General features: G+C 42.2%; 1 protein-coding gene across 4 annotated transcripts in view; it reads right to left on the bottom strand.

Annotated features, from left to right (window-relative positions):
- LOC117514130 (histone deacetylase 4-like) overlaps nt 1-26,452 on the bottom strand; it is a 289,818-nt gene that overhangs the window by 169,422 nt on the left and 93,944 nt on the right. For 3 of the 4 annotated variants that reach the window (XM_034174436.1, XM_034174429.1, XM_034174444.1), the window contains exon 2: nt 24,875-24,943. In XM_034174436.1, coding sequence (XP_034030327.1) covers nt 24,875-24,943 — 69 coding nt within the window. Of the gene's footprint in view, nt 1-24,874; nt 24,944-25,013; nt 25,258-26,452 lie in introns of those variants that run through there. The other variant, XM_034174460.1, reaches the window with a different exon arrangement.

Genomic DNA, 26,452 nt, shown 5'->3' with positions numbered 1-26,452 from the left:
TCAGACGGCTTTCGGTGGCTTTTCAGTTGAGTGAGTATCCGAGAAATTGTGTAACAGCTGGGCATGTCACAACTTGTCCTGTGAGACTTCCAACGAAAGCCGTCTGAATCTTCCGAATGGTTTCCACCTGGCTGTCTCTCACAGTTTCTGGAAAAATTTGATTCAGCGCTGCTCCAATCGCTCAGCCATTTCCCTGACAATGACAATCCGACGAGGGGGGTGGACCAGTGCTCACTCAAAGCCTGCCCACAGGCGAATGACGCAACCGACAGGCCTGAAAAAACTCACGCATGCGCACGAAGGTTCAAGCTTGGCTGATGCAAGCGCACATGATTCAAATCTATATAGTTTTTAAAAAAAAAATAAAAAGGTCGGATAGTTTTCTAACAGACCTCGTATATATATATATATATATATATATATATATATATATATATATATATATATATATATATATAAAAATCGTACAACAACTCACGATTCAATTCGATTCCGATTCTTGGGGTGACGATTCGATTCAGAATCAATTTTCGATTCAAAGAGCTCTGAGAAATAGTTATATTACTTAAAAAATGTTTATGTTTAAGAAAATGCAGCTTTACAAGGTTAATCAAGTGATTCTTGGTGTAAATTTACTTATCTGCTTTGCTCGTTTGGAGTTGGCTGGCAGTTTAGCAAAGCGCTGGTCAGTAGACGGCAGAGACCGCTGCTCCCCTCTTTTAGCTCCGGGTGATAGCGTAGCATGTGGGCTTGCGGATTTGAAATGTTTCCGAAGTACATGACTTTCATTTTGCAGATTCTGCACACTGCATAAGTCATGTCAAGCTCCTTCTTACGCAGCAAATAATAAAATCCAAAATGCGCCCAAACATTTGCCTTCAGCAAAGACGGTACTGGCTGAATTAGCTCTTCATCCACCATGCTAAGCTACAGCCACTGAACTCTGCAGCGCACGAGTGTTTGAAGCACGCCGGACCACTCCCCCTCGCGGGGACGCTGTAGTACGGAAGCCGTTGCCTGACAAACAGTACACGCAGAGAGTAAGCAAAAATGCTTTTAAAAAAATCGATTCTTGGACATTTTGGATCGATTCAGAATCGTAATAAATAAGAATTGCGATTCGGACGTGAATCGATTTTTTCCGACACCCCTAATATATATATATAAACACATTATTACCCAAAGAAACCCCACCTACCATTTGTCTGAACTGTATTAAAGTCAGATATCAGAGCCATAGTGAAGTGACAGAGCATAGCAACTCTGCAATTAAGCATTGCAAGACTGTTGCCATATTTGTATCACTAGGTACCGCCATTTATAATCTCTATCACAACAATTTAAACATGCCTCAACATTGCTGTGTTTCTGATTATACTGCTGGAAGCCATCGACTGCACTAAATCAAATTCAGTGAGGCACCACTGTGTGCAGAAGGAGAAAAGCCAGGATGTAGAGAGTATTATGCACTCAGGACAACCTTTACAATTGCAGTCACACAGAAAAGACTGCGAAAAAATTACCTGACACAAAGGTAAGTTGCCCCATGCCACTTCTAGTCACTGTTAATTATTTACACTAATCCTAAATCCTAACAACTTCTTTAGCTGCTATGACTTGGCTCAGTGCAGTCAATGGTTGTCAACTGTCATGGGTCATATTTTGAGTCCGGTTCTTTTTTTCTGTCTAATATTATGGTCACTAAGTTATTTCTGATTGTCCCTTCATGTTATTTAGTGGAGGATTTTCTGTAGAGCTGTGTTAGTTTTGAGTTCGAGGTTGCTAACCTCTGCGTTCTCATGTCCACGCCCTTCTGGGTTTAATTGGTCCATGTGCTTTGTAAACCCAGTTACAATGTCTCCTAGTTGCCAGACATCTTTAGCATCTGCCCTGCTCTCTAGCTTTACATGTTGCAGTGTTTTTGAATCTTACAGTCATTCTGGACTTCTGTTTTTGCGTATTGTTTCTGTTCTGGTGTTTTTGATCAGACTTGCTCAAAAAGTAAATGAGTCCACCCACCACTTTAATCATATCTTAGATCTTGTTCTGACTTATGGTATGGAAATAGAAGACTTAACAGTATTCCCTGAAAACTCCCTTCTGTCTGATCATTTCTTAATAACATTTACATTTACTCTGATGGACTACCCAGCAGTGGGGAATAAGTTTCATTACACTAGAAGTCTTTCAGAAAGCGCTGTAACTAGGTTTAAGGATATGATTCCTTCTTTATGTTCTCTAATGCCATATACCAACACAGTGCAGAGTAGCTACCTAAACTCTGTAAGGGAGATAGAGTATCTCGTCAATAGTTTTACATCCTCATTGAAGACAACTTTGGATGCTGTAGCTCCTCTGAAAAGAGAGCTTTAAATCAGAAGTGCCTGACTCCGTGGTATAACTCACAAACTCGTAGCTTAAAGCAGATAACCCGTAAGTTGGAGAGGAAATGGCGTCTCACTAATTTAGAAGATCTTCACTTAGCCTGGAAAAAGAGTCTGTTGCTCTATAAAAAGCCCTCCGTAAAGCTAGGACATCTTTCTACTCATCACTAATTGAAGAAAATAAGAACAACCCCAGGTTTCTTTTCAGCACTGTAGCCAGGCTGACAAAGAGTCAGAGCTCTATTGAGCTGAGTATTCCATTAACTTTAACTAGTAATGACTTCATGACTTTCTTTGCTAACAAAATTTTAACTATTAGAGAAAAAATTACTCATAACCATCCCAAAGACGTATCGTTATCTTTGGCTGCTTTCAGTGATGCCGGTATTTGGTTAGACTCTTTCTCTCCGATTGTTCTGTCTGAGTTATTCTCATTAGTTACTTCATCCAAACCATCAACATGTTTATTAGACCCCATTCCTACCAGGCTGCTCAAGGAAGCCCTACCATTATTTAATGCTTCGATCTTAAATATGATCAATCTATCTTTGTTAGTTGGCTATGTACCACAGGCTTTTAAGGTGGCAGTAATTAAACCATTACTTAAAAAGCCATCACTTGACCCAGCTATCTTAGCTAATTATAGGCCAATCTCCAACCTTCCTTTTCTCTCAAAAATTCTTGAAAGGGTAGTTGTAAAACAGCTAACTGATCATCTGCAGAGGAATGGTCTATTTGAAGAGTTTCAGTCAGGTTTTAGAATTCATCATAGTACAGAAACAGCATTAGTGAAGGTTACAAATGATCTTCTTATGGCCTCGGACAGTGGACTCATCTCTGTGCTTGTTCTGTTAGACCTCAGTGCTGCTTTTGATACTGTTGACCATAAAATTTTATTACAGAGATTAGAGCATGCCATAGGTATTAAAGGCACTGCGCTGCGGTGGTTTGAATCATATTTGTCTAATAGATTACAATTTGTTCATGTAAATGGGGAATCTTCTTCACAGACTAAAGTTAATTATGGAGTTCCACAAGGTTCTGTGCTAGGACCAATTTTATTCACTTTATACATGCTTCCCTTAGGCAGTATTATTAGACGGTATTGCTTAAATTTTCATTGTTACGCAGATGATACCCAGCTTTATCTATCCATGAAGCCAGAGGACACACAACAATTAGCTAAACTGCAGGATTGTCTTACAGACATAAAGACATGGATGACCTCTAATTTCCTGCTTTTAAACTCAGATAAAACTGAAGTTATTGTACTTGGCCCCACAAATCTTAGAAACATGGTGTCTAACCAGATCCTTACTCTGGATGGCATTACCCTGACCTCTAGTAATACTGTGAGAAATCTTGGAGTCATTTTTGATCAGGATATGTCATTCAAAGCGCATATTAAACAAATATGTAGGACTGCTTTTTTGCATTTACGCAATATCTCTAAAATCAGAAAGGTCTTGTCTCAGAGTGATGCTGAAAAACTAATTCATGCATTTATTTCCTCTAGGCTGGACTATTGTAATTCATTATTATCAGGTTGTCCTAAAAGTTCCCTAAAAAGCCTTCAGTTAATTCAAAATGCTGCAGCTAGAGTACTGACGGGGACTAGAAGGAGAGAGCATATCTCACCCATATTGGCCTCTCTTCATTGGCTTCCTGTTAATTCTAGAATAGAATTTAAAATTCTTCTTCTTACTTATAAGGTTTTGAATAATCAGGTCCCATCTTATCTTAGGGACCTCGTAGTACCATATCACCCCAATAGAGCACTTCGCTCTCAGACTGCAGGCTTACTTGTAGTTCCTAGGGTTTGTAAGAGTAGAATGGGAGGCAGAGCCTTCAGCTTTCAGGCTCCTCTCCTGTGGAACCAGCTCCCAATTCAGATCAGGGAGACAGACACCCTCTCTACTTTTAAGATTAGGCTTAAAACTTTCCTTTTTGCTAAAGCTTATAGTTAGGGCTGGATCAGGTGACCCTGAACCATCCCTTAGTTATGCTGCTATAGACGTAGACTGCTGGGGGGTTCCCATGATGCACTGTTTCTTTCTCTTTTTGCTCTGTATGCACCACTCTGCATTTAATCATTAGTGATCGATCTCTGCTCCCCTCCACAGCATGTCTTTTTCCTGGTTCTCTCCCTCAGCCCCAACCAGTCCCAGCAGAAGACTGCCCCTCCCTGAGCCTGGTTCTGCTGGAGGTTTCTTCCTGTTAAAAGGGAGTTTTTCCTTCCCACTGTAGCCAAGTGCTTGCTCACAGGGGGTCGTTTTGACCGTTGGGGTTTTACATAATTATTGTATGGCCTTGCCTTACAATATAAAGCGCCTTGGGGCAACTGTTTGTTGTGATTTGGCGCTATATAAAAAAATTGATTGATTGATTGATTGATTGACTTGAAAAAATGCTTATCCTCCTTTCTCCACCCTGACCAAGGCAGTGTCTCTACATCTGGAGTTGATCCCCAGGCACCAGACTGTGGCTGCCCACTTCTCTTAGTGGTTGGATTGTGTCAAACTTTAATTAGGATGAGTTAAATGCAGAGGACAAATTTCACTGCAAGTATGAATGCAGAATGACATATAAAGACCATTCTTCTTTTTTTCTATATTGACTCTCGCTGCCATTCAGTCTTTCGCCTGCCATTTGGAATCTGTGGTATGAGAATTCCTGGTTACTGAACTCGTTCTTTGTTTTTGGACAATTCTGCTCATTGATCACTTGACAGACATTTGCAACTGACGAACTCTGTTTTTTTAACTGCCTGGCTTTGGATTATCTCCTGTGGTTTTCCCTCAGAGAAACTGATGATAGTTTGGACTGTCTATGGTGTACCTGAACCAAACCAGTGTAACCGACCACTCCTGCTGCCTTTAGTTGCTGTTGTAGCTCATATATTATTTTGTGGACAATAAAACCTGTTCAAACTGTCTGTTGTGGTTAGATGTCCTGTACAGCTGGCTTGTTGCATGGGAACATGGACACTAATTCCTTTTATCCTCGTCAGGCTTAAATATCTTAGAATATTCATTTTTTTAGTTTGGTAGTATAAATGATAAAATAGCTGCTTTTTTGACAATCAATCTGATACATGGTTTATCACTCGTCCCATTTTTCTCCAAGATTTTATGCAGAGCTTTAGCATGAAAGCAAATATATCAATTCCCAATTTATAGGGATATTTGTAAAAAACAAAAAAGGGGGTGAGCTTTAGAAAAATGAGTGTAAAATATTTTAGTCTTGTTAAAGACTTGACTAAATACACAGTACCACACAAATACATATCAATCTATAAGGAAAACAACAACAATAAAGTATAAGGCGCACTCAGAAAGTATCCAACCTTTGGCCACAAAAAATACAATTACTCCCCTGGGGGTCCTAAAACCATATTCCTCTTCGAAGCAGTTTCCTTGGAAGTGCAAACACTTCTCCCAGTGGCTATTGGAAGCAATTCTGGAAGGCCTCTTTGAGAATGGTGTCCAGCTGAGTCATCATGTTCCACATGATGTCTTCTTGCAACTCAAATAGAGTCTTTTTAGTGTTGTTTTGATCTTGGGGAACAGCCAAAAATCAAAAAGAGCCATTGCAGGACAGTAGGGAACTTGACGAATCACAGGAGTGCTATGTTTGGCCAGGAAAGCCTGAATCAGCTGTGCAGAATGAGCGGGTGCATTGTCATGATGGAGCTGCCAACTTTTTGCTGCCCACAAATCCGGTCATTTGCGTCACACAAAGACAGACATCACGAAAGCAACGTAGCACATCCCAATAATACTTTGGCCTTCTGGTGTGTACTCATGATACACCACCCCACTGGAGTAAAAAAAAAAAAAACAATCAACATGGGTTTGACATTTCTGTGCACCTGCCATGCTTTTGTCAGTCTTGATGATGTTGGATGTAAATGGACTGCATATAGCACTTTTCCATCCGCATCAGACGCTCAAAGCGCTTTACAAATAATGCCTCACATTCACCCCGACGTGAGGCCGCTGCCATACAAGGTACGCACTACACATCAGGAGCAACTAGGGGATTAAAGACATTGCGCAAGGGTCCTTAGTGATTTTTCAGTCAGGCTAGGATTTGAACCGAGGATCCTCTGGTCTCAAGCCCAACGCTTTAACCACTAGACCTCCCGGAATGTTTCCACTGCGATGACTGACATTTGGTTTCCAGGTCGTACCCACAAACCCATGTCTCATTACCAGTGATGACGGTGTTCAGGAGGCAGGGGTCACTGTTTGCACATTCTAGCACAGGGGTGGCCAAGTTCGGTCCTTGAGAGCCACATTCCTGACACTCTTAGTTGTCTCCCTGCTCCAACACACCTGAATCCAATGAAAGACTCGTTAGCAGACTTTTAATGAGTCTTTCATTGGATTCAGGTGTGTTGGAGCAGGGAGACAACTAAGAGTGTCAGGAATGTGGCTCTCGAGGACCGAACTTGGCCACCCCTGTTCTAGCATGTAATGCAAGACCTCCAGACAGAGTTGTTTCTGCTCCACCATTAGCAGGTTCAGCACAAGTTTCAATGACACTCTCAACATGCACAAATCCTCCATCAAAATGGAAGGTACCAAACTTGTGTTTATCCCCACCTCATCACAAGTTCTTAGATGGTGAAACGACAGTCATCTGTGACCAAAGACCGTATTCTGTCAATCAGTTTGTCATTTCAGATGGTAGATAGCCTACTGGAAAGTGCTTTGCTCTGCACTGATGTGCACCCAACTTTGAAGCAGTTATATCACTCTGCGTTATGCTCATGGGATCATTGCCAAAAGCCTGCTGAATCTTGTGAATGATTTCTGCTTAGGTATCACCAAGCTTTTGGCAAAATTTGATGCAATACCTTTGCTCAAGTTATTCAGTCATGTTACAGCAAATGTTATAGCAACTAATCTCAGTACACGTGTTCACTCTAAGGCTGACTGCTTGCAGCTGATGCGCTCTGTGAGCAGAAACAAATTACCGTAACTCACGTGTAAGGAAGATCCCTACACCTCACCACCCAACTCTCACACTTCATTTGTTTCTGTGGAATAGAATAAGGTTGGATACTTTTTTGAATGCACCTCAGATATGCAAATTTTCAGTGCAAAACCTTCTTATGTATTTATTCATTATGGCCAAAACAACAATATTTATCAAGGGATACATATAAGTAGCTATAGCAAAGTGGGTATACATGTTGGAAAGTTCCTGTTTCTTGTATAATGCCCATATAGTGGTTAGCAGGCGAGCATTATTAGTTTGGCTATTTGCTTTACAGATATTCTATTTCCTGCAGCCTTTCAAAGCAATGATCAGGTGTTAAAGAGTGCAAGATTTCTGTTTACAGCTATTAATTTTGCCAACAAAGCTGCTTAGTGTACTTTTTCCTCTTCAGAGCAGCATAGAATGTAATAAGATGGAAATGCTTGTGCAATATGGTCATCCTGCAGTATACAGATTTATAGCAGTGGACCAGGTTATCAAGTTAGACTATGGCGCATTTTTGTACATTACAAAACTGCACCCCAGACATGATACACCAGTGATCCAGGGCCACAAATTTTGGAATGTCACTTTTTAAGATTTATTTTCAATCTAATTAAGCACTGATTGTCTTTAAATCAAGGCTCATTCATAATATACAGACCTGTACATCACCTTTTGTGTATTTCACACTCTGTAGTGTTCCAGCTGTTGAAGAACCTGCTGAAAACTATGCCTTGTTGAACAAGGCACAATATTGTTATTAGATGTTATTAGATGTTATTCACATAACATCTTAGTTTTAAGACTGCATTGTGTAACTAATAATTCCAGCCTCTCTCTTATGTCAAGAATGCTGTACGTCTGTTTTGTATAAATCGCATTTTTGGGTAGGTCAAACAGAACCAGCAATCAGATGGAAAGATGTTAATATTTAAGGAAATGTATTTAAAGAAATGTACTTTGCGTTTAGAGTTTCACATACACAGATCCTAATAAAAGTGAGTTTCTACTGATACATGAAAAAGCACGGTGTCATCAATTAAAAACAGCGTTACATACCAATAAATAACTGTCCAACTAATTAGGATGGCTCTTTCAGTGGCAAGCATGTTAAACATTCTAGTTTGATTAGTTCAGATTCAGAATCAGAATCAGCTTTATTACCCAAGTATGTCAATACATACAAGGAATTTCACTCTGGTTTCATTTGCTCACAGTACTGTCAGAAAACTAGACAAGACATACACAGGACAAGAATGAAGTAAGTAATAATAATAAAGTGACTGCAGTTTAAAATTCAGTAACAGCAGTGCAAAGTAGGTTTATGGATGATAGTATTTACATGTACAACTGTATTTAGTATGTATACAGTATTTTGAAAGTGGAAATGTGTTCTGTTCAATTAAATTTGGCTCTTGAATGTTCTTGCTACTGCTTCAAATGTATTTAACACGTTTTAATCACAAGAATTAAAATGAAAAGTCTTTAATACTTTAGTCAAACTATGGTAAAAGTACCTTCAAATTCTGCATTTACATCCTGACGAGGTTATTTAAAGGCATAATTTAAACCACCTGTATCTCTATAATGACAGGCATTCTCAGGGTTAATACTCTAGACACTGACCTTCAAAATGGTATATTACACTAAACATTTCAGCACACTTCACATTTTACCCTATGGTGTCTACAATCTGTACGTGTTCCCCTGCTCCATGCCAGCTGTAATTTGGATAAATATCAAGGCTCCCTTAAGTGTCAGAACAGAAAAAACAAAATTACTCAACAGAAACATGTATGTTTTAAACATGAGACATCTACTAACTTTACTGTCAGATGGCAAAAGTTGTCTGATGTAACAATTTATTTGCATATAAGCAGTGACATCAAACGTGTTGCTCAGTTTACAGATGTGGGCAACATAGAAGAGAAAATGTAGGCCCTTTCAGACAAGCGCATAAAAGACAAACATACTATCTTGGGAGTTGGACGAAACATCAAAAAGCGAACCATGACACAACTGACAACTTACCTGAATAAACACAAGCCTGACAAGACGGAGGACTGATGCTTCATTTCCAGTTAGCCAAACAGAAAAGCAAGACTTCCAAAAACAGTTTTCTTTTCCCTATTGAATAAGGCTGCAACCCAGAGTATCTGCAAAAAGACGTCAAAGCGATAATGCAAAGGGAAATTCAGACATATTTTCTTTATTCTTTTGAAATGGAATGTTTTTAAGCTTGAAGAGGAAATTGCCATGGAGACTGTATGTCATTCAGCATGAGATGTGCCATCTCTCTATGGCTGCATTTCTAACATTCACTTTATTCAATTCTTGGAGGCTTTATTTCTATAATCGCTCCATCTGTCTAACCTCCTTTGACTCCATCTGTGAACTTTCAATTTTAGCCCCCCCCCCCCATCAATTTTCTCCGTTCCTCTCCTCAACACTTCAGCCTCTTTCTCGTCCTATCCTCGGGCCCTGCTTTGTGTCCTTCCCTACTCATTGGCTCCCTCCCACGTTTCTCCCCTCTATCTCTCTGCAACAACTCACAATCTGTTTACAACCCCTCAGACGTACTCCACAACTCTTCTGGCTCAAATTGCAGATCTATTTATACCAGACAATGTAGAGGGCTGGCATCTTTGATTTGAGACTCACTTTGCTGAATGTATATCCCACAGTCTGCCTGGCTAGGCTGTGCGCTCGTTAGCCTTAATCGATGTCACACTGAGCCGAGCCGAGCTGTTCGGTGCGGCTTCAATAAAACGTAACTGAGATCTCTTTTTTTAACTGTGCTCAGAGATGATAAAGATGAAAAGATACTCAGCAAAGAGTCTCACAGTGAATTTAGCAGCAGGCTGAGATGAGAGGCAACAAGTAGCACATCTGTTGATGGTGGAAAATAGCTGTGGTCGGCTTACTGATTGGTCTCTGAGGGTGGCTTGGGTGAATGTCAGCCTACGTTATTCTGTGAAACTGTCTCAGCTGCACTGATTTAGAACAGTGACTTCTGCACACCAAAATCTTTGAGCAAATAGGGGCTTTTTGCCCACTGCAAACAATGAGGTGATCAAGTTCCAATAAACGCACTGTATCCTCTTGAAACACAGAATTCCAATCGAACACGGAGAATACACCAAAAAGCAAAGAAATAGGGTGTGACTATGGAGCAAACCCCAGTTTCTGCCAAAAGAGGTGTCGCGGTGTTCGTGCAATCACGCAACAGTGTGTAGCACTAAAGTGCAAAGAAAAATAAACAGGTGACTGTGAGGCAGCAACACATAACAAGAAGCAATACAAAATGATTTTGACAGCACACAGGACTAAAACTCCTTGATATAAATAATGATAAATTATTAAAAAGACACACTATTGGAAGAAATTGATGTATGTTAACAAATGAAATGAAGTTGACTAAACAAAACATTAAATATCTTGAGTTCACAATGTCAGCAATGAAACACAAGTCAAAGTAAATACAACAATCACTGTAGTTTTTTAATTTGCATTTTTGCAACAAAAGCAATGAGGAAGTAAGTAGTTATGGTCTCAAAAACAGCAATGTGGAAAGGAACATGGTAGTAGATTTGGCAAAGAGGATAGAAATGACTTTAATACTTATTTTAAGAAAAAAGGAGGTGTACAAGGTGCTGTATACTGCATCCAGAATGTATGGGCAGCACTTAATATTTTTCCACATTTTGTTACATTACAGCCTTATTCCAAAATGGAGTAAATTCATTTTTCACTCAAAATTCTACTCAAAACAGCCCATAATGACAACATGAAAATGTTTTTTTGAAATTTTTGCAAATGTATTAAAAATAAAAAAAACACTAAGAAATCACATGTACATACATATTCCCACCCTTTGCTCAATACTTTGTTGATGCACCTTTGTCAGCAATTACAGCCTCAAGTCTTCTTGAATATGATGCCACAAGCCTGGCGCAGCTAATATGGGTAATTTTTCCCATTCCTTTTTCAACTCAACCTTTATTTCTAAAGCACATTTAAAACGACAGCAGTCAACCAAAATGCTGTTTCTCTTTGCAGCACCTCTCAAGCTCCATTAGGTTGGATGGGGAGCATTGGTGCATAGCCATTGTCAGGACAGGCGGCGGCCCAGCACCCGGAGCGGCTGGACCCACAATAAAGACTCCCACACTAGGCTTGGTTGTGGATGAAATCATGGTCTTTATTCTAGGCTCTGGTACAGAACACAGGTGATTAGTCAGCGAGACAGAGGTACAAGTAGGGTTAGGCTGAGACGCAGTCATGGACAAGCAGGGTTCTGTGGCACGAGCAATCACGGACATCCGGGGAGAGGCAAGAGGCATAGTCGAGGAGAACAGAGCAGAAATTGGAACACGGCAAGGCAAACTCAGGACTGTGATCGAAGGCTGGAAAGTGTACAGAGACAACAATCTGGCAAGGGACTGTGAGACTGCGAGGGTTTAAATACTGGTGGACTTCTTGTCTAAGTGCTCTTAGGGACAGGTGGTGTTAACAAGGTGCACGTGTGGAGCAATCTAGAAAGGGCTAGTGGCTAGTAGACCAAGATAAAGCATGGTGCAAGATAGTGAGGGAGGACAACACAAGGTGGAGTGAAGAAGAGACAAAGATACGTGCGTACGTATACAATGAACCGGGCATGAACACTAATCAGAGAATAACTGGACATTGGGAGGAAGCCCCGGGGAAGACCCAGGACACGCTGGAGGGACTACATCTCTCGGCTGGCTGGGGAACGCCTTGGGGTTCCCCCGGAGGAGCTGGGGGAGGTGTGTGTGGATCGGGAGGTCTGGGCGGCTTTGCTTGAGCTGCTGCCCCCGCGACCAGACTCCGGATAAAGCGGAAGACAATGGATGAATGGATGGATGGATAAATACTAAAGCTAAACTAAACAGGAACTGGCTACGAAAACAAAGTGGTTAAACAAACTATAAGAAAACCAATTACTACATGATAACAGCAAACAAAACCCCACATTACAGCATAACACAAATGAGAAGAGCAAAATAAGCAAGTGATAAACAAAACCACAAACCAGCTGAACAAACGAGAATGGAACTGAACAATGGCTAAAGTATAACAAAGAAAAGTAAAACATAACAGAATAAACCATGATGAAAATAAACAACTAATAAATCAAAGCTGGGGCGCGTGAGGGGAAAGAGGAAAAAACTAAATCCACGCCCAGAGGCGGACAAAATTGTGACAGCCATTTTCAGATATCTCCTGAGATGTTCAAACAGATTCAGGTGTGGCCCTGGCTGGGTCACTCAAGGACATTTAGACAGTTGTCCTGAAGCCACTCCTTTGATATCTTGCCTGTGTACTTATAGTCACTGTCCTGCTGAAAGATGAACCATGGCCCCAGCATGAGGACAAAAGCACTCCAGATCAGGTTTTCAACCAGGATGTCTCTGTTCATTGCTGCATTCATTCTTTCATCTTTCAATCCTGACTAGTCTTCCAGTTCCTGCTGCCGAAAGACATCCCCACAGCATGATGCCGCCGCCACCATGCTTCACTGTAGCAGGGTTCTCACCAGCGCAGTTGAGTGTAGGGGGCCCCTACACTGTAATTTGGATCCTCTACACTGTAAATTGGGCCACTATGATGTGATTCAACCAGCATAGATGGGGAGGGGGGTGTTCTGGTTTTTCTTCTCCTTTTTAAAATGACATGTTGCAAATTATTTAACATCCAGTTAGGAACACAAAGATTCATGATTGTAAGTCTATCTGTGCACATGCGGTAATGATTAGTGGTTCCTGATGGATTTTTATTGGTAATTATCCCTCTTCATTGGCGATTCAGCAGGTGCATTTCTGCTGGAGGTTGAACAAGTCTCGCAGTCACGGTGTTTGTGATGTGTCGTGTGTTCCCAAAAAAGCATTGAAAAATGACTCTGTCCTGATTACAACATTAAAAGTAATCACATAGTCAATGAGGACATAATTAAATGTTGAAATGACTAAATTAAAAAAAATTATTTCATCATGAGTGAAGAAGTACAGGAAAGTATAAGGAGAAAGAAGTTGCCAGGAGTACAAGGACCTGAATAGGATGTGCAACAGGTTAGGATGATAAAGAATGCAGATGGAAATATGCTAACAACCAGAGAGTGTGTGCTGAGAAGGTGTAGGGAGTGTTTTGAGGAGTTGATGATGAACAAAATGAGAGGTAGAGTAAACCAGGAAGTGCAACAGATTAGTAAAGATGAAGTGAGGACAGCGATCAAGAATGGAAAGGCAGTCGGCCCAAACAACATACGAGTGGTGGCAGTGAACTGTTTAGGAGAGACAGCAGTGGACTATTTAAACCAGATTGTTTAATAACATCTTGGAAAATGAGAGGATGCCTGAGGAGTGGAGATGAATTACACTGGTTCAGATTTTTAAGAATAAGGGTGATGGGTAGAGCAGTGTAGAGCTGCAGGAATTACATAAGCACAAGGTTCATTAGCCACAGCACAAAGTTGTGGGAAAGAGAAGTGAAAGGTAGGCTTGGAAAAGAGGTGAAGATAAAGCCAGCATGAAGCATGAAGCCATCTTCATGCTGCAAAAGAGTATTACAGATGTATGTTTGCACTGAGAGTGCTGATGGAAAAATATGGAGAAGGGCAGAAAGAGTTCCATTGTGGGTTTGTGGATTTAGAGGAAGCTTATGACAAGGTACCAAGAGAAGAGTTGCAGGTATGAGGACATCTGGAGTGGCAGAGAAGTATGGGAGGGTGGTGTAGAATATGTACAAGGACACCAGTGAGATGTTCATTAAGAATGGCAGATGCATTCAAGGAGGAGGTGGCATTGCATCAAGGATGGGCGCAGACTCCTTGTTTTTGCTTGTGATGGACAGGCTGACAAATATTAATACATTAATCTATTGATTTGTGATATTGTCATGAAAAGTGCCACATTTTCGTCACGGTAGCACAAATGCATTCTAATGCATTCTGTGATGGTTGCACAAAATTAAAAGTGAAGCGAGGGGTCAGGGTGGTTATGGTTAGGGTTGGGGGAAGGAGTAGGGTTAGGTTATGGTTAAGGTTAGGGTTGGGGGTAGGAGTAGGGTTAGTAATAGTGAGTAAAAAAAAACCCTGTCACGAAAATTTGACTCATTTTGTGATGGGAGCATGAAAAACAAAACATGAGACTGGGCTGGTGGGTGCATGTGTGAGTGTGTCGTGTACTGCTCCTCTGGGTGCTCCTCCTTTCATTGTCCCTGGGTGTGTGAGAGAGAATGCGTGTGTACGTATTTGTCTTGGTGTGTATGCGAGAGCGTGTGAGATTCCTACCCTTCTCGTCTCCTTTTCCCTGCTGCGTATGGTGACCATGGTTTCCGGTAGGGATGTGAATCGTTCAACAACTCACAATTCAATTCGATTCCGAGTCCTGGGGTGACGATTCGATTCAGACTCAATTTTCAATTCAAAGAGCTCTGGGAAATAGTTATATTACTTAAAAAATGTTTATGTTTAAGAAAATGCAGCTTTACAAGGTTAATCAAGTGATTCTAGATGTAAATTTACTTATCTGCTTTGCTCGTTCGGAGTTGGCTGGCAGTTTAGCAAAGCGCTGGTCAGTAGTCGGCAGAGACCGCTGCTTCCCTCTTTTAGCTCCGGGTGATGACGTAGCATGTGGGCTTGCGGATTTGAAGTGTTTCAGAAGTACATGACTTTCATTTTGCAGATTTTGCACACTGCATAAGTCATGTCAAGCTCCTTCTTACGCAGCAAATAATAAAATCCAAAATGCGCCAAAACATTTGCCTTCAGCAAAGACGGTGCTGACGGTGCTAAGCTACAGCCACTGAACTCTGCAGCTCATGAGTGTTTGAAGCACGCCGGACCCACCCCACGGGGATGCTGTAGTATGGAAGCCATTGCCTGACAAACAGTAGAGGCAGCGAGTAAGCAAGAAAATGTTTAAAAAAATGCTTTTTAAAAATCGATTCTTGGACATTTTGGATCGATTCAGAATCGTAATAAATAAGAATCACAATTCGGACGTGAATCGATTTTTTCCGACAACCCTAGTTTCCGGTCAGCCGTGTGCAGCACTTGTCTGTTCCCCCAGCTCTCGTGGGGCTCGCCCCTCATGAGCCGGTTTATGTTTGCCCTGGGTTTTGTTTTCATTCATGCTTCTTCCTTGGTTTGGTATGTTTCATGTTTTCTTGCTGCCGCTGGTCAGTCCTTGCTCGGTTGCAGGAAGATGACTGCCAGCCGAGCACTGTGTTTTGACAGCTGTCATGCAAGGCCCCCATCCCTTGTGCTCTTAGTGTTTATTCTCCGGCTGTGTCTTGTCGTTTATTTTCTCCCAGTGTTTGTTATGTCTGTGATTATTCACAGTGTCATTTTGGTTGTTTCTCGGTTTCATTCTCAGGTTGTCCATTTATTTTTCAGCTTTGTACACTGATTGATTTATTCTCCCAAGTGCCCCCTCTGTTACGTTTTGTCTCTCCATACCTGGTCGTCATCTGTTCTGTTGGTATTCAAGTCACATTTTTGTTTTTGCCAGTTGCCGGTTGATCTCTTCCACATACTCTGTCAGTGACGAGGTTTCTGTCCGTTTGTTCTTTGTCACACCGCTGGTTCCAGCTTCCTCTATTATTCACCATTCGTAAGTGCTGTTGCTTCGCTGTCCTATGTTTTGGACAGTTGTTTTTTGTTAACCACGTTTGTTAGTCACCTGGTCTTTAGAAGTGCTTTTGGTTTTCTGATCACCTTGTTTTTTTCTTGTCACCACTGTTTTAGACTGAAGCATTTTTGGATTTTGAGATTTTTTTTTGGAGTCACCTTGTATTTACACTATCATCTGTGGAATAAACACCATTGTTTGCACCTTATCCTTCTGTTGTCTGGCTATCTGCATCCTGGGGTCCATTTCCTAGAGTTCTGTGGTCCTAGCCATAACAGGATGAGTTTACATACTTGAGATCAACTGTCCAAAGTAAAGGAGAGTGTGGTGAAGAAGTGTTGGCATGGCAGAGTTGGTGGAGAATGGAGGAAGGAGTTATTTGGGGCAGAAGGGTATCTGCAAGAGTGAAAGGGAAAGTTTATGACAATAGTGAATCCAGCTACGTTGAATGGCTTAGAGGTGGTGGTACTAACAAAAATACAGGAGACAGAGCTGGAGGTGGCAGATATGAAGATGTTGCAATTTTCTTTGGGAGTGATGAAGATGGACAGGGTTAAGGATATGCATATCAGAGGAACAGCACAAGTAGTACAGTTTGGAGACAAACTCAGAGAGATGAGACTGAGAAGGGTTGGACATACAGAGAGGAGGGACTAGCAGTCTATCTTGGATGACGGTATTATTAAAGCGCTGGTATAAAACGTTCAGTTAGCGTACCAGTAATCCCACACATCACACATTAAGCAGTATAACTAAAGTATTCAAAAGCTGGGTTACACACTAAAACCATACACTATAATTTATGAATGCATTTAAATGCAATTTATGTAAGCAGTATTAAGCATATAAATATATTGATATTGTTATATGTATCGGATGGCCAGTGATACGTATCTTATTGGGTTTTGAGAAACAAAAGAGCCCGAAGAGGGACCCAGGGTATAGAGGGAGAAGGATGCAAAGCATGGAGGCACCAGGCAGGAGGAGAAGAGGGGCACCAAAGAGGAGGTTTATAGATGTGGTGAGGGAAGGACATGCAAGAGGCTGGTGTGACAAAGGAAGATGATGAGTGCAGGAGAGGAAGATGAAGAGTGCAGGGTGAGATGGAAGGAGAGCAGCCAAAAGAAGAAGATGAAGAATATGAAGTAGAAGATGAAAATGCTCATCCTGCAGGTGAAATAACCACTAGTTTGCATCTAAGAAGGAAAGACTGCATGCTGTATGCTGAAATGTATCCACAGATGTCTGACTGCATTAAGGATAGCTCACAAAGCATTTAACTGCATTTATGAGGAACCCTAAGAGCACTTAGACAAGAAATGTTCTTTGACAATTAGGGCCACATCCACATGGTTTGGCTGAAACCCTGCCACAGTGGAGGCATGAGCACTGCATTCAAAATAACAGATTTCGAGAATATCTGATAAAGTCACTCCAATGAGTTTCAATATTTTATCAAGTAGCCTGAAGCAGATACAAAATAAACCCAACTGCATGACTTTTCAGGAAGGTTTGGAACAACAACAGGGCTCTGAGCAGCAGTGAAAATGGTAAATGGACTGCATTTAAATAGCGCTTTTTCATCTGCATCAGACACTCAAAGCGCTTTACAATTATGCCTAACATTTACCCTTTCACACAGACACACATAGTGATGTAAACGTGATGCCATACAAGGCGTTCACTACACACCAGGAGCAACTAGGGGATTAAGGACCTTGCCCAAGGGCCCGTAGTGATTTTCCGGTCAGCCTGGGATTTGAACCGAGGATCCTCTGGTCTGAAGCCCAACTCTTAACCATTAGACTATCACCTCCCCAAAAACCCTGCAAAAGCCATGCTGTGGCATACAATTCATACACAGCATACCAAATATTAATTACACTCAATAAAAATATAAACGCAACACTTTTGGTTTTGTTCCCATTTTGTATGAGATGAACTCAAAGATCTAAAACTTTTTCCACATACACAATATCACCATTTCCCTCAAATATTGTTCACAAACCAGTCTAAATCTGTGATAGTGAGCACTTCTCCTTTGCTGAGATAATCCATCCCACCTCACAGGTGTGCCATATCAAGATGCTGATTAGACACCATGATTAGTGCACAGGTGTGCCTTAGACTGCCCACAATAAAAGGCCACTCTGAAAGGTGCAGTTTTATCACAGCACAATGCCACAGATGTCGCAAGATTTGAGGGAGCGTGCAATTGGCATGCTGACAGCAGGGATGTCAACCAGAGCTGTTGCTTGTGTATTGAATGTTCATTTCTCTATCATAAGCCGTCTCCAAAGGCATTTCAGAGAATTTGGCAGTACATCCAACCAGCCTCACAACCGCAGACCACGTGTAACCACACCAGCCCAGGACCTCCACATCCAGCATGTTCACCTCCAAGATCGTCTGAGACCAGCCACTCGGACAGCTGCTGAAACAATCGGTTTGCATAACCAAAGAATTTCTGCACAAACTGTCAGAAACCGTCTCAGGGAAGCTCATCTGCATGCTCGTCGTCCTCATCGGGGTCTCGACCTGACTCCAGTTCGTCGTCATAACCGACTTGAGTGGGCAAATGCTCACATTCACTGCCGTTTGGCACGTTGGAGAGGAGTTCTCTTCACGGATGAATCCCGGTTCACACTGTCCAGGGCAGATGGCAGACAGTGTGTGTGGCGTCGTGTGGGTGAGCAGTTTTCTGATGTCAATGTTGTGGATCGAGTGGCCCATGGTGGCGATGGGGTTATGGTATGGGCAGGCGTCTGTTATGTACGAAGAACACAGGTGCATTTTATTGATGGCATTTTGAATGCACAGAGATACCGTGACGAGATCCTGAGGCCTATTGTTGTGCCATACATCCAAGAACATCTCATGTTGCAGCAGGATAATGCACAGCCCCATATTGCAAGGATCTGTACACAATTCTTGGAAGCTGAAAATGTCCCAGTTCTTGCATGGCCGGCATACTCACCGGACATGTCACCCATTGAGCATGTTTGCGATGCTCTGGACCGGCGTATACAACAGCGTGTACCAGTTCCTGCCAATATCCAGCAACTTCGCACAGCCATTGAAGAGGAGTGGACCAACAATCCACAGGCCACAATTGACAACCTGATCAACTCTATGCGAAGGAGATGTGTTGCACTGCATGAGGCAAATGGTGGTCACACCAGATACTGACTGGTATCCCCCCCAATAAAACAAAACTGCACCTTTCACAGTGGCCTTTTATTGTGGACAGTCTAAGGCACACCTGTGCACTAATCATGGTGTCTAATCAGCATCTTGATATGGCACACCTGTGAGGTGGGATGGATTACCTCAGCAAAGGAGAAGTGCTCACTATCACAGATTTAGACTGGTTTGTGAACAATATTTGAGGGAAATGGTGATATTGTGTATGTGGAAAAAGTTTTAGGGAGCAAAACCAAAAGTGTTGCGTTTATATTTTTGTTGAGTGTATGTTCAAGTTAACACTGCAACCATTGACAAGATCACCACAAGAACCAGCATAATCATTCACAAATAACACAATAATTCAATTTGCAGTTCTCCCAGCAGCCGTTGCACTCCTTTCCCACATCACAGTGGTTACATTTATTTTTCTATTCTCTCTGAATATTCTTTTATTTGCATGATTTTCAAAAATAAATCAAAAATTTAAATTAAAAAAGCATTATATATATATACACACACACACACACACACGAGGTCTGTTAGAACAGTATCTGATCTTTTTATTTTTTTCAAAAACCTGATCGATGTGAATCACGTGTGCGTGCATGAGCCAACCTTGAACTTTCGTGCGCATGCGTGATTTTTTTCACGCCTGTCGGTTGCGTCATTTGTTTGTAAGCAGCCTTTGTGTGAGGATGGGTGGAGTCTCTTGTCGTTTTTTCTTTGAAAGGAAATGGCGGAATGACTGGAGCAGAGCAACCGCATCAAATTTTGCCAGAAACTGGGCGACAGCCAGGTGGAAATCATTCGGATTATTCAGATGGCTTTCGATGACGATCCTCTGGGCATCACACAGATTAAGGAGCAGTACAACCGGTTTAAAGACGTCCGCACAACGGTGGAGAGCGCGCCGCGCTCCGATTGGCATCAACAGGCTGAAACGACCGGATCATTTCCAAAGTGAATGCTGTGATGATGTGGGACCGTCGTGTTATTATCCGAGAAATTGGGGAAGAGGTGGACATCAGCACTTTTTCGGCACATTCCACTGTGAGAGAAGATTTTGTCATGAAAAGAGTGGCGGCGAAATTCATCGACATTAAGCTGAACGCGCAGCAACAGTGCCTCTGTGTTGAAGCCTCACAGGACATGTTGGGACATGTCCAGCTTGTCCACAATTTCTCGGATAGTCACACGACTGAAAAGCCACCGAAAGCCGTCTGAATCTTCCGAATGGTTGACGAGCAGGGCATGTTACAACATGTCCTGTGTGGCTTGAACACAGAGGCGCTGTTGCTGCGCCATCAGCTTTGTGCCGATGAATTTCACCGCCACTCTTTTCATGGCAAAATCTTCTTTCACAGTGGAATGTGCCGAAAAAGTGCTGATGTCCACCTCTTCCGCAATTTCTCGGATAATCACACGACGGTCCCACATCACCACAGAGTTCACTTTGGAAATGATCTGGTCATTTCAGCATGTTGATGCCGCCCGGAGCGCGGCGCGCTCTCCACCGTTGTGCGGCTGTCTTTAAACCGGTTGTACTGCTCCTTAATCTGTGTGATGCCCAGAGGATCGTCAACCGAAAGCCGTCTGAATAATCCGAATGGTTTCCACCTGGCTATTGCCCAGTTTGTGGGAAAATTTGATGCAGTCGCGCTGCTCCAGTCGTTCCGCCATTTCCTTGCGAAGAAAAAACGACGAGAGACTACACCCGTCCTCATACAAAGGCTGCTTACAAGCAAATGACGCAACCGACAGGCGTGAAAAAAATCACACATGCGCACAAAGGTTCAAGGTTTGCTCATGCAAGCACACGTGATTCAAATCCATCAGGTTTTTGAAAAAAATAAAAAGGTCGGATACTTTTCTAACAGACCTCGTGTATATATATATATATATATATATATATATATGTGTATATATATATATATATATATATATATATATACGAGGTCTGTTAGAAAAGAAACCGACAGTTTTATAAAAAAAAAAACTATATGGATTTGAATCACGTGCGATTACACCAGACATGCTTGAACCCTCGTGCGCATGCGTGAGTTTTTTCACGCGTGTCGGTGACGTCATTCACCTGTGGGCAGGCTTTGAGTGAGCACTGGTCCAGCCCTCTCGGCTGAAATCCTTTGTCTGAGATGCTGCTGGAGACGGCGCGCGTTGCTTTATCAAAATTTTTTCAGGACCTGTGAGGGATATCCGAGTGGACACTATTCGAGAAATTCTGCTGGTTTTCGGTGAAAAGTTTAACGGCTGATGAGAGGTTGTGGAGTTTCTTTTGCTTTAAGGACAGCTCACAAAGCGGATCGGCACGGCGCGGTCGGAGGTGACGTCCGTCTGGCTGTTTCGAGCTGAAAACTTACTAATTTAAGGCTCTGTTCACCCAGGACGTCGTCAGAGAACAGAGAAGATTCAGAAGAAGTCGGCATGAGGAGTTTATGCGGACATTCCACTGTTAAAGGAGATTTTGTAATGAAAGAATGTGTGGGCAAATTCACCGAGTCGGTTCCGTGACGACGACGCAAATCCGTCTTTGCTGTGACAGGAAAAACACCTCCGTGTTGAAAACCATTTGTAAAATTCAGGCGGCTTTTGATGGCTTTCAACAAGTGAGTATCTAAGAAATTGTTTAACAGCTGGGCATGTTCCAACTTGTCCGTTAAGGTTTCCAACGGAGGTGTTTTTCCTGTCGTGACCCCCCGCAGTCGGGTCCGGCCCGAAATGCGAATCTGCCCGCACGTTCTTTCATTACAAAATCTCCTTTAACAGTGGAATGTCCGCATAAACTCCTCATGCCGACTTCTTCTGAAACTTCTCTGTTCTCTGACGATGACCTGGGTGAACAGAGCCTGAAATGTGGAAGTTTTCAGCTTGAAACAGTGAGACGACGCCGCCTCGGAGCGCAGATCACCATCAGGCGCCGTGGGCCGTCCTTAAAGCGACACTTACAGACCAAAATCTCTCATCAGCCGTTAAAATTTTTACCGAAAACCAGCTGAATTTATCGAATGGTGTCCACTCAGTTGTGCCTTACAGTTTTTGAAAAAATTTTTATCAAACAAAGCAGCAGTCTCTGAGCCATTCCTAAACAATGAAAAAAATCGACAAGAGGGTAGGCCACTCCTCACTCAAAGACTGCCCACAGGCGAATGACGTAACCGACAGGCGTGAAAAAACTCTCGCATGCCCACGAGGGTTCAAGCATGTCTGATGTAATCACACGTGATTCAAATCCATATGGTTTTTGAAAAAAATAATAAGGTCGGATACTTTTCTAACAGACCTCGTATATATATATATATATATATATATATATATATATATATATATATATACACATACATACGATGTCTGTCAATAAAGTATAGGTCCTTTTTATTTTTGTCGGTGTCGGTGATGTCATTTGCCTGTGAGTACTCCTTGTGGGAGGAGTCGTCCAGCCCCTCGTCGGAATTCCTTTGTCTGAGAAGTTGCTGAGAGACTGGCGCTTTGTTTGATCAAAGTTTTTTCTAAACCTGTGAGACACATCATCGAAGTGGACACGGTTCGAAAAATTAAGCTGGTTTTCGGTGAAAATTTTAACGGCTGATGAGAGATTTTGAGGTGATACTGTCGCTTTAAGGACTTCCCACGGTGCGAGACGTCGCGCAGCGCTCTCAGGCGCCGTCATCAGCCTGTTTCAAGCTGAAAACCTCCACATTTCAAGCTCTATTGATCCAGGACGTCGTGAGAGAACAGAGAAGTTTCAGAAGAAGTCGGTTTCAGCGTTTTATCCAGATATTCCACTGTTAAAGGAGATTTTTTTAATGTGTGTGTGTGTGTGTGTGTGTGTGTGTGTGTGTGTGTGTGTGTGTGTGTGTGTGTGTGTGTGTGTGTGTGTGTGTGTGTGTGTGTGTGTGTGTGTGTGTGTGTGTGTGTGTGTGTGTGTGTGTGTGTGTGTGTGTGTGTCCAGAAACTAAGTAATCTACGCCAAAACTACGCGTGTCTCAGGGCAAAAATTGTAAATGTGTCAGATGAGATGGAGTCAGTACTCTTTGGACAGTGAGACGTTACTTGTATTTGGGGAAAGAATGAAGCGGCATATAACCTAAAGAACACTGTCCCCACAGTGAAAAATGGCAGTGAGAGTATTATGCTGTGGGGATGCTTCAGTGCATCTGAAACTGGGAATCTCCACATATAATTCTTTCTTCATGATTCCTTCCACTTTGAGGAGATTTTGAAAGAAAACCTCAAGCAGTCAGCAGTAAAAGTGGATCTGGGTCACCGCGTTGTCTTTCAACACAACAACGACCCAAAACACTTCTCCTGATGAAGAAGACCAAAGTGAACGTTACTGACTGGCCTGCACAAAGCCCTGACTTGAATCCCATCAAAAATCTGTGGGGTGAACTGAAGACCAAGGTCCATGCCAGAAGACCATCAAATCTGGAGGAACTTGAGATTCCACAAAAAAGAATGGGCTGGGACTCCTCGGGAGCCATTTCTGAGACTGCAGGCTGTTATTCAAGAAAAAGGACACACAGCTGACAACTATAATTATATAAATATAGACCTCGGACATTTAGAAATGGTGTGCTGAAAGTTCTGTGCTCTGTTAAAGAAGCACTTGGTAAAATTTAGAAGAAAATGGTAAATTTCAATGGGGAGGATGGCGCTAATTCTTCATCTGTGCCGTTTACTCCTGCGCTGTAAAGCTGATAGCAACAAAAAGCTAAAACACCAAATAGACTTGGGGAGTGTATTGCCTTCAAATTGCACTTTTACCACTGTCATTTTTATTTATTTATTTATTCATAAAGAGAAAATCCAAATTATTCCCCAAGGTGAGAAATGAAATACACAGAAGATGTTAAGTTTACTCATTATGGAATTATATAATGGATTATGCATATATTACCTCAGACTCAAATCTCCTTCAGATTACCTCATCTCCATCTGTGCCAGTTTATTTCTTTACTCTCCACTCCCTGCGTGCCACCTTTTCCACTCTCTGCTCTTCATTTCACTTTTGCCATGATTTCTATCCTGGGCTTGACTGCAATCTCTTTCAAAGAGGATAATTTGCAATGTCTCGACTGGGCCAGAGCAAAAAATAAAAATAATTTAAAGAAAAGACAAAACAAAACTTACAGCAGATGGTGAGTCAAATGAGAAAACCGATTTTCTTCAGGAATTTCAGTCCTGCCATTATGTAAGAGGTACTGTAGCTCAAAAGGGTTTATTTGTTTGGAGACCACTAAGCTGTGTTGGGGAGTTGCAGTTGAGCCACAAAGAGGTGCAACTGTTTTAATGATTTTATGCTGTTTGCAGAGATTTGTCTTCAAATCCAAGAGTTTCACAAAAATATAGTCTCACTCCACACACTTGATCTCCATTCAACAAAAAATAACACAATCAGCCTGGTCAGCTATAAATCAGTGTGGCAAGAAATGTATCCTGAGTTTTCTTCTTTTTTTTTTAAAACCATGCTGAGGTTTGGGAGTTAGGATTATAATTGGCCGGATACACTCATGAAAACCAAACACATGCTGGAAAGAACACCTATGCATGCAAAGTCCTGCAGGATGTGGTTAACGGTGAAATCACATCGCTTGCTTTTCCAAAGCTCATGCATACACAGGCAGACAAATGCACACAGTGTCCAACCTGTTGGGATGTGGTTGAGCGCTGATGTCTTCAAAACCTCCAGCGGCTGCTCTTTTCCCAGGATCCCCTCTGTGGGAGAGAGAGAACACTCCGCTTCATATATGGTCCGCAGCATTGAGACAAGCTTCCAGCAGCAAACCTGCTAATTAGACAGTTTGGAGTACAGTCCAAGCAGGCTTCAGGTCATTTGCACTCAGCGCTGCACGTGCACACCACTGCCACTTGAGGAGCTGACTGATTCATGTCCACAAAAACTGTGAAATTTGCAGATTGTTTCAATAGAGGTGCCTTAAAATAAGATTTCTAAAAATGATGCAAAGGCGGCCGCTTTCATCGGCGTGCGCCTGTGTGTGTGCTTGTGTGAGTTCAGTGAGCAAGAGGAGGGATGTTGGGGCTCAACTGATACCGCATGTGCTCAGCATAGCAAACGTGTCTGGCAGCAGCAGCAGAGGGAGATGAGGGGGATGGAGAGGATGAGAGGGAGGGAGAGAGGTAAAAATAGCTCACCCTTTTGTGTATAACAGCACATGCGGAGCGTGCACACACATGCAGACACAAAGACACAAGCTGTTGCTGCTGTGCGTCTCTTGCTGTGTGCACGTGCATACGGGAGGCCATGTGTGTTTGTGTGCAAGTGTGTAAGTGTGTAGGCTGTAATTATAGTGGCAACATGAAAAAGCTTCTGTAGCTGCAGAGCACTGGGAAGACATGGCTATAAAAAGCAGGCGGACAGAGGGGAGTAGAGGAGGAGCAGGAGGAGGAGGAGGAGGAGGAGAGGGGTGCATCGTAGAAGGGGAAAGCAGAGGTAAGGAAAAGAGGATGGAGGATAAACAAGGAAACTAGCGCAAAAAAGGAGGTGAGGGTGGTAGAGGTGGAACTGACATGCATTACAACTCCACACAAAACTGCAACTACTGCTGATTACCAGTAATCACAAGTGCCTCATCCGTGCAAAAACATGCAATTATTCCTTTAGATGAAAAGGTGAAAACTCATGCAAATCCCTTCATAGAAATAAGATAGGAAGTGTGGGTAGGGGGGAGCATACATTTACACTGTGCATGATGTATTTCTGGAATTCCCCATAGACCAGCCTGCATGCATTTATCTAGTCGCGAAGCTCGAGGATGCGGCGTGATTATGTGTGCGCGATTGTGTGGATTCGCCAGGCGCCAAATTGCATGAATGGCTACATCCTTAATGCACTAATCCCCACGAGGAGCTGAGTGTGGATTGTTGTTGTCTGTATGTTGAGAAAGCGCCAATGGACGCTGTTTCCATCCTGTGATGAGAATGACAGTCACAAAATAGGATGTTGATTCTATTCAACTTTCAGGAAAAAAAAACTCCATGTAACACTATTTTACAAAACATATTGGTTTAAAGTACTTAATTGTTATGACATGCATGAATTAATGTGTACTCTGCATTAGTTACAAGTGTTCCTTTCTCTATACACTAAACTGGCCTGAATATAAGTGATATACGTTTTGGTGGTTTTTCCCTCGAAAGACAGCTTTAAAATATAGAGCAAGCATATTTATATAAAGTTGACTGTGTGTGTCCCTTCTGTACTTT

The sequence above is a fragment of the Thalassophryne amazonica genome, chromosome 1 (assembly GCF_902500255.1).
Source record: "Thalassophryne amazonica chromosome 1, fThaAma1.1, whole genome shotgun sequence".
Classification (NCBI taxonomy): Eukaryota; Metazoa; Chordata; class Actinopteri; order Batrachoidiformes; family Batrachoididae; genus Thalassophryne; species Thalassophryne amazonica.
The sequence above is the reverse complement of the archived record's forward strand: the minus strand, read 5'-3'. Positions and strand labels throughout refer to the sequence as shown.